Source organism: Ceratina calcarata, unplaced genomic scaffold (genome assembly GCF_001652005.2).
Source record: "Ceratina calcarata isolate Rehan_Ccalc_2016 unplaced genomic scaffold, ASM165200v1 scaffold178.2, whole genome shotgun sequence".
NCBI classification, from domain to species: domain Eukaryota; kingdom Metazoa; phylum Arthropoda; class Insecta; order Hymenoptera; family Apidae; genus Ceratina; species Ceratina calcarata.
This window is the reverse complement of record NW_017139212.1, coordinates 855,573-867,712: the sequence shown is the minus strand read 5'-3', so window position 1 is coordinate 867,712 and position 12,140 is coordinate 855,573. Positions and strand designations below refer to the sequence as shown.

The following is a 12,140-nucleotide window of genomic DNA, read 5'->3' as shown; positions in this document are numbered from 1 at the left end:
AACCGATATGAATATTCATTACGACTTGTTATTAGCCGCGTTGTTCGTTAGAATATAAACGACGCGGGATATCGTTTCATGACATTGTTGCACTTGCCGCATTAACAACTTTATTAAATGCTCTCCCGGCGATCGATCGTTGTTGATTCAATCGCAAAATAACCGCGCTCCGAATTATGTTATGTTGTAATATACATTGTCGTTGGTAGCGTCGCAGATCGAGCAAATACAGGATGATTGGTGGACAGCGCAAATACGTGCTGCATGTATGTATGTTGAACCAGCCGGTTGTTTCTTCAATGTAACAGCAACGGCGGAAACGCGAGACACCGGCCAGAATTCGTTTCGTTAAACCAAGATTTTATTCGAGCTCCGACGGTGACACGAGCGGACGAAGCGGGGTGGGAGGAGGGCAAGGATGGAAAAAAGTAATGGGGAACTCCCGGAGCGGAAGAGGAAATCGGCGGTCATCCAAATATTACGTATTCAAGGTAGCTACAAGTTTTCCCCGAGATATTTACGACGAAAGGGGTACGGGGGTTAGATTTTCCATCCCCGACGGTGGTGCGAGCTACGTTCTCTCATTGGTCCCAGAGATCCATGACGTCACGACGCCGGCCTATGTATAAGGTGAAGCACGCGGGGCGTCAGTTCATCGTTGTCCGTTACGTCGAGCGGGTGGCATCTTTGAATCACCCTCTGGTCTCCCGTCTGTTTCTCAACGCGCGAACATCGTTTTTTAATTCGAGATACACGCGCATCGGTAAGCGGACTGCCGGCTCGTCGGCATCGACCCTTGCGAGCTGTCCCCAGCTTTCATCCGAGACAGGTAAACGAAGGAGAACAGCGAGAGACGAAAGTGAGTAACACTCGTCTTGAACGTGCGAAAATTGTTTGCCGAATAATTATTTACCGTGCGCTTCGCCCTCGTTATACCTGCACGCTTTTATATCTCTGAAATGCGAAACCAGAAAACCGATGATTCGCGAAATGCCTTTCCTGTATTTTTTTTTTTTTTTGCGAAATCGGATTTTAACAATTTTATATTTCGAGTCCCGTATGCGTCGATTTTAAATCGCTCCGGGCGCTGCGCTTTTGGCACACAGAACATTATCGAATATTTTTAATCGTATAAAATTCGCGTACTGGTTTTTCTATTTCATTTGCTTTTTGGGGGATTGAAATTGCTGAAGTTAAACAAAAGAACTTCGGCGCACACCCAGTTAAACGGGTACCGATCTTATCAGGCTATTCATCTTCCCCTTATCGCGTTAGTCGGAATCAATTTCAGCAGAACGCGCATAGCTATGTACGTAACATCCGTGTATGCACAGTGTCTAATTGTTTAATATCGAAGCATCGATTCCGGGCGTTCAATGATTGCATTGAAACGCGAGATTTCAGATACGATCTTTAACTAATATCCCCGCAGTAAGATATTGCAAAGCACTCGAATCCTTCTGTCTGATCGTTGATCTTAAAATTGTCCGTTTAATTAACTAAAAGGATTTGCCCTCCGTGCGGTTTCAATATCTTCATGTTCTTCGTATATCTACCGCTCTACCGTTTTATTCGACGCTCGTTCCGTTTATCTTAAGGACATTCTTGTACTTATTGTTAATCAGGCTGCAAAAAGAAACCGAGGCTCCTTTTCCCTCTGAGAAATGAAAATATGAGCGAAACGCGGCGAGTATCGAGGCAGCCGTATCAAAAGAAACTCGCAGGAACTACCCTCTCCTTATTACATTTCTGTTTTCTTTGCTCATTTTCCATATCGCAAAATTAATTCGTCGATCGAACGAGCAAGATTTCTTCCAATTTTCCAGCCATTTTTCTCGAACGTCGAGTTACTTACGTCGGTCCTACTTTCTTCCTGAAAGATATGAATGAAAAGCGAGAAGCAGCAACGAGCGCCGGTATGCATTAGGTGTATATGTACGTGCGCGCAGTGCATTATCGCGTTATAATATCTCGTGGTCAGAAGATAAAGACCAGGGAAAATGACCTGTTTGTCGTGGGCAAAGTCACATCGGGTAAGATAATTACCTCGCGGTCGGGAAGATCAAGATTTAATTAAAACTTTTACGCGATACCAGGCGTATATCTCTGCACGCATACAACACGACGCAATTACCGAAGTTGCCGAGATATCGGCTACAGCGACGAGCCACCCGATCATTATCCCTTACATTCGTTCGTTCTCCTAATTAACATAAACCTCCGGACCCGTCCTACGCTTCCCGTCTGACCACGCGCCGACTTACACTACTTAGCGGTCTTCCGCCCCGTCAGACTCTTCCATCTTTCTTCATAAGAGACGCGAACGATTCTTTAAGGACACAATCGTGCATGCTTCCATTCTAACAAGTTTTAATTACAAAAGACGCGAAGATTCGTCAAGCGCCCAAGGGAAGGAGACTTCAACGCACCAGCGAAGCGATCAATTCTGTACGATACGACAGTATTTGCTGGTCTGGCTCGGTTCTAAAATTGCATTAGGGGTCCTCTTCATTGTTAAGTACCGCGGTCAAAGTTAAATGGAAAATGGCGAGAAGAGAGTCGGGAATGACTTCTATCGCGATTGGAAAGTCGCTAGATAAATCAGAGATCTGCTCCCGAAGTAAATGTAATTTTAAAACCGCTAACTCCCACTCTTTATCGCTAAATACCGAGTTATCTGATCTCCGTGTTTCCCAGCTCTGGTAATCCTTCCATAATTGGACGCCTATCAGTCAAATTATTTTGACGATCTTTTTAGACAATTTCATTTTATAATTGGAATACAAGCGTAGAATAAGCCGCGCGTGTTTCAGATCGTTATACGACTCACTAGCAGCTACATTTACTCCCAGTTTTCTTAGAAATAGTTATTTCTTTTGCGTTGAACCTTTTAACAGAGAAACGCGAACGGATTTGTTATTCAGTATTGAAATGAAATTTAACGCATGCAAAGGCTGGATAACTTTTTCCTTTAGAGAGTTAATGGTCGAGCTGAAATATCCCTCTCGAAAGAAGCACGGAATAATTCAAAGATCATGGAGCAATTTGCAACGGTAATCGGTTATTCTTGAACCGAGGAGAAGTCCATTTGAGCCTTGCGATTAATATTACATAGTCCGATGCAAATCAGATTTAAAAGTTAATCTACAATTTGCGAGCTGGTAATAACGATGAAAGATCGTAAACGATGTTTCTTTCGCTGTTTCCCTTTTACCAAATCGCTTCCTTATCTCGGATAACGCAGGATATTTCAATCACCTTTGAGAGAGTATTATTCGGCAACGGTCTTATTTTCAACGCTATACGGTTTGAAATCACAGAATTCTGTGGCATCGTACCGTCTGATATCCGATACCGTGCATCCATATGCCGGTTAATGAAGATCCGCTGCTAGGCAGCCGCGCGTTGCCCTTTTATTTCTATATGTGTCTACCTGCGTACGTGCTGCACATTGTTTCGAGTGCTTATGCGCTCATCTTATTGTCGTTATAAAAAGGGACGAACTCTAAAATGGTTAGGACAGTAATATTTTTTATTTGCTTCGATTCTTCGTTTCTTTCTAGGTTCCACGCGACGGGACGTGTGATCGATACGCGAAATGACACGTGACAATCAACTGTAATTAATAATTAATACCGTGAGTAATTGGCACGAACGGCGAATCGGTCGCATGATATACTCGCCGACGTCGGGGGTGTCGGTACACCTATAATACCGCAGCCTCTCGCCGATCTCGCGACTCTCGGTGAGCGAGTATAAATATCGGTCGAAGATACGAAACTGTAAAACCGTGAAACAGCTCGGCGACAGGCGAATATGAAACTTTCAAACCGCTTTCGCATCGATCCTCATTTATGACAATGCACGCCACTTGCCAGTACTTTCCAGTTTGTACGTATTCACTCGCAGATTCGCAACCGCGGCGTCGCGTTTTCCGCTCGGAAGTTTAAGCGATTCGATTTAGCCGGACGAAAATCTGTATGGTCCACGGAGGATCCACGAATCGCTCGTTTCAGTGGTGCGACAAAAAGTCTTGGGAAAAAATTGTGCCAACCTCGCGGACGCGCGGATACGCGTGGTGGTTATTGGCATTTTTATTGAAAGCGTTTCCAGGCAAGATAAAGTCTTTACGTGAAATCGTGGCGGCGTACGCGTTATCTCCCTCGCGGTTATTTTTTAAAAGGTTCCGAATTAAATAAAATCGCGCGCTAGCGAACGCTCATAACTCTTCCGCGTTACCGCGATAAGCACGTAACGTAAAATTGTTACGCGATCGAACCGTGGGAGGTGGGCAAGTCTAATGCTCGTTCGAGTAATTACTCCAGTAATCGTCCGAGGCTTCCTTTTTCCGCGAAGACGTTGAGGACGGGTAATCGAGTGCTTGATCACTTAACACTAGAAGAAACATAATTTAACGAACACCGGAGCTAACGGCTGTCGCGACTCACGCAATGACTTTCCAATTTGGTATGCAATCTCTCGTTTTATCGGATTACCTCGGTCTCCTTGCTCGCGGGTGGCTACTTTTGCGAAAACCGCTACCAGCTACGTCCTTTCTAATTTTCCCATTTTCACGTTTTTCCCCTCGACACGCGATTCCTCGCACCGTAAAGAAAAAATTTCACGTGCGACTAGAAAGAAGTTCCTCTCTCGGAAATTGAATTCGATCTCTAATTACATATCAGACGAATGAGAAAAATAATTTTCATTAATAACGTTAGAGGATGAACGAGAGGGTGAACGGAGGTGAATTGTGCTATTTGCGTTCGCCTCCAAAAAGAGAACTGACGAACTTTTGCACGTAGGTCACGTCGTAACGAAATCCATCCTTTACGTTCCCCCTCACCGTGCATTCGATGTTCGATGCATTTTTGTAAAGCGTCAACGGCGGACCGTCTCTGTGCGGAGGATAAACGAGGACTTTCTTCAAATTCGTTTTATCACGGCTGTCCTCGGGCTTATTCACTTTTACGTTGGGATCGATGAAGACTCTCGACGTTTCCCGTTCTCTCTCGAGCGCGTCGACGTTACAATTTTGACGGTATCGATGGTCACAGGATCCAATTTGTACCAAGTTCGGGTTTGAACAGCAACAGGTTGCGCACGAGCTTGTACACGTCGTACAATCATCGTTATTGTCTTTCCTGCCCGTTTCGATGCAAGACCGCGAGTGGATTCCATTACGGTTTCGGTTCAAATTCCAATTTCCACGAAATCGACCCGTTGGTTTAACGTTCTCGTGGAGATTTCTGGCTACTCCACCATCATCGAACGAACGGTCCGGCACTGTCGACCTTTTAAACTTCAACGGTCCGACCTTGTTCCTCTCGTCCGCGCGATCTGTGATCTCCGTTTTTGCGGCGATCCGACTCGACTCGAAATCGCGACGACGACCACGTTTCTTGCCACGGTTCTCTTGTTCCCGACTCTGACATTGTTGAAAAGTCTCACTCGCGACGCGACCATTATTCTCGAAATCAAGATCGTCCTTGCTCGGCGGCCATTGGACGCACCGCGAACGATGCTCGTACCGACTAAGCGTATCGACGTTTTCAGAACAAAGACGACACTCGGACCTACTTTGTATCGTTCCTTTTTTCCCTACGCCCACGTCTTCGTCTTGCCGCGAGACGCGAGCGAAATCGAGTTCTTCCCTAGCTCGTCGAGTGTTTTTCTGTTTGTACGCTACTCCCGTTAGCTCCTCTTCGTACCAGACCTCTGCATTATTTTTGCAACTTACTTCGTTCCGAGTGTTTGCACTCTCGTCACACCCGGCGAAGCTTTCACGATTCGAACTTCTCGGCTGGCGAACTCCGCGGGATCGCGAGGAACGGAAACCACGGCGACGAATCTTCTCGGTGTCCTCGAGCCGACGTCTCTCCTTCACCTCGTCTTCTTTCCGTCGGCCATGTTCGTCCTCCGTTTCGTTCTTTAATAATTCCTCGCAATGGAGAATCTCAAAACTGTCCAGATCGTCTTTGATTGGGAATAAATGAGAAACGTGGGTATCGCTTTCCATCTTGATGACCGTTCTCTAAGCGGATTTTTTCCACTATGCAGATCCCGAGATTCCCTTTGATGTAAAAGTAATGAACGGTGGACGTATCCGTGAAATCGCGTTACGAATTCACGCGTGAACCCGCGCGAGACCGGCCCGTCCTCCCGCTTCGTACGTACATATTACTCTGCGCGTAATTTATCAGAAATTGTAGATAAACAAATGCGATTCGAGACTCGGCGAAATTTCCGATGGTCGACGGTCAAACGGAGATCCGGCTTTTAAGGTTAAAGGAATGCTCGAAAAAAAGAGGATAAGAAAAATCAGATGAACGTGTAGGTCGGATCGCGTGGAGGCGAGTACCGTCGCTCGCGTACAATTTGGCGAGATGCCGGATTCTCATTCGGGGAGTCTGTTCATCGACGACACCCTCGGGAGGATCGCCGATCTCAAGGAAGATCTCCAACAGTTCCTCGAGGCCAGGTCGATCGAGATCGCTACGATCCTCGCGATCTGCAGTCTTTTCTACTGGATCCAACGTTACGTTTCGTCTTAATCGAGGCCGCAAGTACAAGAAAACGTTTTAATCGCTCTTTCCGCTTTACCGCAACTGGCTCTCCTTTTTTTTTCCAGTTTCTCGACCCTCTCTCGTGACCGGTATCGATACTGCTTTACAAGGGAAACAACTTTGTCGTTTTAAACGCGAAATCGTTAAGTCCGTTCGACTCATGCAAATATTCGAACCCAGAAGTCGAACAAATTAACTCGAACACACATGCGATCACGCAACGTTTCACGGAGTATGCACGCGTTTTGCATCACCTGATTTTCCTTCGGAATAAGGTTAAAAATGTACGTAATACTCCCTCGCCATGCGGATCGATTATCTCCTTCGACCACCGATCGATCGGTTAAATAAAATGAAGAAGCGTCGCTGTTTCGTATCAATCGGATTATCGACGCTGGCAAAGGTCGCTGGAAATTAACATTTTATTCCACGGCAATCCAATTAGCAGATTCATATTGGGATAAATTACTGGTCGGCGATACGCGTGTCAATCTCTGGCCGCGGTCGCGCGTCCGGAGTACGATTTTTCAAAGAAATAAACGAAACCTCCCTTCCGAGCAATGTACAAAAATTATAATTTACGAGCTTGTGTTTCGCACTTCTCTTACGCGAATCCAACGACTTATTTTACATCGAGTTCTCTCGGTGAGACCTTTCCGTCGCTCGAAACTCGTTTAATCACGTATTAAAAAATCTGAAGAAGATGCATAAGTTAAAACACTGTAGAGGTAAAAGTACCTACGTGGAGGGTAAAGGTAAAGGTCAACCCTGGCTCTCTCTTGATGCCACCGTCGCGACGGCAGTACAATATAACGCGAAAAATGGATTAACAGAAGTTGGAAAACCGATTCGAGCGATATCCATATTTTTCTTTTACTCTTTTCGCCCGTTTCTCCGACCGCCCCCTCGATCTCATCCGATCGCGTTCCGTCCTCATTCAACCCCGATGCGCAGCTTTAAATTGCTACGTTGCGCTCACCCGTTCGCTGAACGCGGCTATTTTCGTTTCACCTTCGTCGGTAGAAAAAAAATCATCTTCCACGATACGCGGCTGTTTCGATATTTTTAGCCCGCTATATTCCACTTTTTTCGGCTACAAGTCCTTTCCGAGTGAGCCAATTACTTGACAACGAACAGAGAGAAAGGGAGAGATACGGGTAAAGGTATCGGCACTTACGTCGGTGATCTACGAAACAATTTCTAGCGTCGACGGACGAAGAAATTATACGGCCGATCGAATCGTTAAATGTTTTCTTCTCCGATGGACCGACGGTTGCATGTTCAAGTTTTAGAATTTAGATAGAAAGCTCCACTCGATACGGATCATCGATTTTAGGAGAGAGTATCGGGTGTAGGGTAGAGCTCGTTTCCAACGATTACACGAGTGACCGGCCCGGTGAAGAAATGCTGGCTTACCACGGAACATATATCTATACGTCACCACCTACCTGATGAAGCAACTACCCCCCTTGTCTTTTCACCGCCGGAGGAGTTCTCCCCCCTTTCACCCCTTAATCTATCCTTTTTCTCACCGGGAAATCCTCGCTCCGTTTACTCTACGTCAGCCAACGAGCTGACCTCGAACCGAGAGCAAAACGGCTAGCTCTGATCGTTAACGCCACCGATCAATTCGTTACTTATTCTTTTCCCGTTCGACCGGTTCCACCTCGCCGATGGAATAACCAATCAGGAACCATCCACTTCTGTTCTCAATCAAAGATGAAAACTGTGTCCCGCGCAGACAACGGTAATCGATATCACGAATTAAATACTATGTATCCGAATGGCGTCGTCAAAGGATCATAAAATTTTGTGAAACCACAAAAAATCGTATGATCCTTTGCCCCGGGGCACAGGCACGCGGAATAACAGGGGCCGTTGCGGTGGTTAAACGGAACGACACAATAAATTGAAGCAAGGAACGATGACAGGAAAATCCGCAAAGCTCCGCTGCTGAGAGTACATGCGACGTCGAGATACGCTTTAATCAAGCTGCGTGTATGTACGGTCGACAAAGTTTACCGCGTAGTTTAAAGTTAAAAAGTGGTGCCCCTGGCCATCGGTCAATGAAGATCACCCCATGAGTCTGAATGTCTCGCTGCGTTACCTTTATGAACATTATCCTGTCTTTAAACCTGTCGCTCGTCTAATTTCGTTTCGTTTAAGGATGTATTGGCTATACAGTCNATTATAGGAAATGCGTTTTTCTAAGGTACATAAACTTTTGGGATTGACTATATAGCCAATACATACTTAAATATCATTTGTTCCAGAATGAACATCTTCCCGATCTTCCTTTCGCTGACATTGATCACGTTCGTACTGGCCGAGGAATCGGAACCCAGTTTCGCCGATGAGCACGACGACGGGTTCGAGGAGGCCCGAGGAAAAAAGAGTTTCGCCCGGCTGGACCCCGAGGAACTTTTGAAACGTGCGCCGATGGGTTTCCAAGTAACTACCCTCCCGATGCTAATAACTTTCTTAGTTCCCGTCGATTAATCGCTTCACTCTCTCTCGAGAGAGACATTTATGCACGTGGTTTTATCTGTGCTCGTGCAGGGTATGCGTGGAAAGAAAAACTCGATAATTGCCGACGACAAACTTTTCGCGGAGGAGACCAATAAGCGCGCGCCGATGGGATTTCAAGGTATGCGAGGTAAGAAGACGAATTTAATCACCGAGTTGGAGGATATTTATTCGCCGGACGATTACGCGAAGAGGGCGCCGATGGGTTTTCAAGGAATGAGGGGGAAGAAGCTGGACGACGACTATTACAAGCGTGCACCGATGGGATTTCAGGGAATGAGGGGCAAAAAGTCTCTCGAAGAGGTAAACGTACCAGAAGACGATTCGTCGACAATTTTAATTATCGATCTTTTGCGATAAAATTTCCTATAAAAATAACTGAACGACGCTGAGAACAAAAGTGTGATACCATTTATGTCTAGTTCCCGGTAATCTTATTTAGAGTACCACCGTTAGAATATTCTCCTGGTTCTTACTCGGGCTTCCGGTTAAAAAGGTTGTAGTATGACAAACTTATGTGCAGATCTTGGACGAAATTAAAAAGGGAAGGTTCCAGGATTCGAAGGACAAAGACGTTTATTTGTCCGATTATCCGGATTACGGGAGGAGAGCGTTCCCTACGGATCGATATGAAAATATACTCGATAAAGGGGACGAATATCTAAGAGAATGGGAAAAAAGAGGCCCGATGGGATTCCAAGGAACGAGGGGCAAAAAAATGATTCTTGACACGCTGGAAGAACTCGATAAACGAGATGTTATGGCTTTTCACGTAAGTCGACGTAGACTATTCCATAAAACGCAAAGATAAGCGCGAACGTTTCGTAATACTATAATCCCGGTTGAAATCGTCGGATTTTACTCGGTTTATTTGATTCCATTTACGTTATACGATGACTTAAGCACGCGTGTACTTCTATTCCATGTATTCCTCTCTCGACCGCGGTCGTACATCGCATTACGTTCAATGCAGAATTGCGCGTATTTTGCAGGGGATGCCAGGTAAGGAAAACGTTCTCGACGCTTACTTACAGCACGGTCCGTTCGATTATGAAAAAGGTGGTACGAATTTTCAAGACACGGAAGCTGGTAGCGATTCCTTCAAAAGAGCGCGAATGGGCTTCCACGGGATGAGAGGGAAGAGGGGCATCGCGGAGTTTTACGAACCCGGCAAGAGAGGAACGGTGGATTATCCAGGTACGAGATACCGGAGAAAATTTGACCTTATCGATAGAATATGTTGTTTCACAAACACGTGTTCCAGGAGACGGGAGCAGCTTGACGGAGAACGACCTGGTCGGGTTCGAAATTGAAAAGCGATCGCCTTTCAGATACCTCGGAGTCCGAGGTAAAAAGAACCCGCGATGGGAATTCCGAGGGAAATTCGTTGGGGTTAGGGGCAAAAAGTCGTCGACGTCGCTAGCCACCGGACAGAGACAACCCCTATTTTAATATATACCTCGATAACATCGAAAAGCGATGAGTATGAATGAGGATTCGTGAATGTTATTAGGTAACTAGATCAGATCGGTTTCTCCCGTGGGTCGACGTCTTCGTCCGACGCTGTCATTTTATTTTCAGATACTTAGCGATTGTACCTACTACCGTTTCTATCGATGACAACAATTGCCGTTCTCGTCGTGTACCACTAGTCTCTCGTTTGATCGTACGATAGTCGCGAGAAATAGAAAGAAGTAGCGAGTCGTTTCCGTTGAAAGATAGCCCTACCATTTGTATCCCGTTACTGGTAAAATGTGCGTCATTTGTTTCAGACTATTTTGTGATCTCTGTATTTATGAACAAATTACCGCACCTCGTATTTTGTTCCCGGCGAACGTTTTACACGAGGTTCTACGTTTGTGAACAGTCGCTGGCGAACTGAGAGAATAAAAATTGTACGATTCATCCGATTTACCTGTTCGATTCAGAATGCGCGATGTAGTAAAATCGGCGAACCGACTGTTAAGAGGAAATTAATTTTGACTAGATAAAAATTTGTGTCTATGTCCTAATTAAGTGTCTATTATCACAGACGAGGTAGTTCCTCTGTGTCATTACGTCTAGAGACAAATACATATCAATAAAAGCAACACTTTTCATATATTAATCAATCAGACCAGATATAATTTCACGAGTTCGTTTCGTTTCAACGTTCTGTTAAATTTTCGCGCGAATTTTCGTGGTACAACGGGAAATGAGAATCCCTACTCGATCTCGATAAAGCTCCGACTCACTGTTGATAACGTGCGACGGATACGAGCTTTCAAAGAGGTGACGCTACTTCTAAAAGGCTACCGTTCCGCTGTCGATAATAAGCTCCCGCAAGCTCCCAACACCGGATGTATCTACGAGTAGACAGTCACCAACTGATGCAATTTTATTTTGTTCCCTGAGGCTCCGACGCCTGATTACCATTTTCACGTTCACTACAGTAGGAAACGCAGTACTATATTGTAAAAATGAATAAATTCTGATTAATAAGTGAATGGAAAAAGATTTTGCCGTTTTTATTTCATGATCCTTGACCACTGCATTTGGAGATCGGGGATCTTAGATCACTCGATCCTGCGCAACGATCGATAAATTCTAATTTTATTTATTAATTAATTATTTTATTGAAAAACAAAATCCGGCCGTTCTTGTATAAAAATAAATTTCTTCAGTCTTATATTTCTCCTTCTAAATTTTATTTTATCCACACCAATGATTATTATTTAATCTATCAATTATTTAATTCCTAGCTTCGAATTGCAATTTCATATAAGTACATCGCGTAGCAGGAAAGTCGAGTATTAAAATAGCAGGTAAGCAATTGCATTAACAAATACTGAAACATTGATATAGTCCCAATTTGCTTCGTCATTGATCGCTTCTCCAAAATAGTATTATATAAAACTGGTTCCAGCATTGAATTATAGAAAATACATTGAATAATGTTACGGATCCAATTTAATTCCCTGTCACTGGTAGATCCATTTTAAGATTCGATTTCTTGAAATCCCATTGGAATTGTTATATCGTCGAGATTATTCTACACCTTGCACCGGA

At 44.7% G+C, this 12,140-nt stretch overlaps 1 protein-coding gene across 5 annotated transcripts; it reads left to right on the top strand.

Annotated features, from left to right (window-relative positions):
* The first annotated feature begins 638 nt into the window (after positions 1 to 638).
* On the top strand, positions 639 to 11,588 carry Tk (tachykinin). Of its 5 annotated transcripts, none has more exons than XM_018037772.2 (8): positions 639 to 859; positions 8,840 to 9,017; positions 9,126 to 9,395; positions 9,616 to 9,864; positions 10,085 to 10,094; positions 10,179 to 10,289; positions 10,357 to 10,605; positions 10,674 to 11,588. In XM_018037772.2, the coding sequence occupies exons 2-7, from the start codon at positions 8,841 to 8,843 to the stop codon at positions 10,542 to 10,544; spliced, it is 1,005 nt and encodes a 334-aa protein (XP_017893261.1). In that variant the 5' UTR covers positions 639 to 859; position 8,840; the 3' UTR covers positions 10,545 to 10,605; positions 10,674 to 11,588. The 5 variants fall into 5 exon arrangements, with proteins under 5 accessions (XP_017893261.1, XP_026666576.1, XP_017893259.1 ...); XM_018037771.2 differs by having other exon boundaries at positions 640 to 859; positions 10,170 to 10,289; XM_026810775.1 differs by having other exon boundaries at positions 639 to 829; positions 10,085 to 10,289.
* The last annotated feature ends 552 nt before the right edge of the window (positions 11,589 to 12,140 follow it).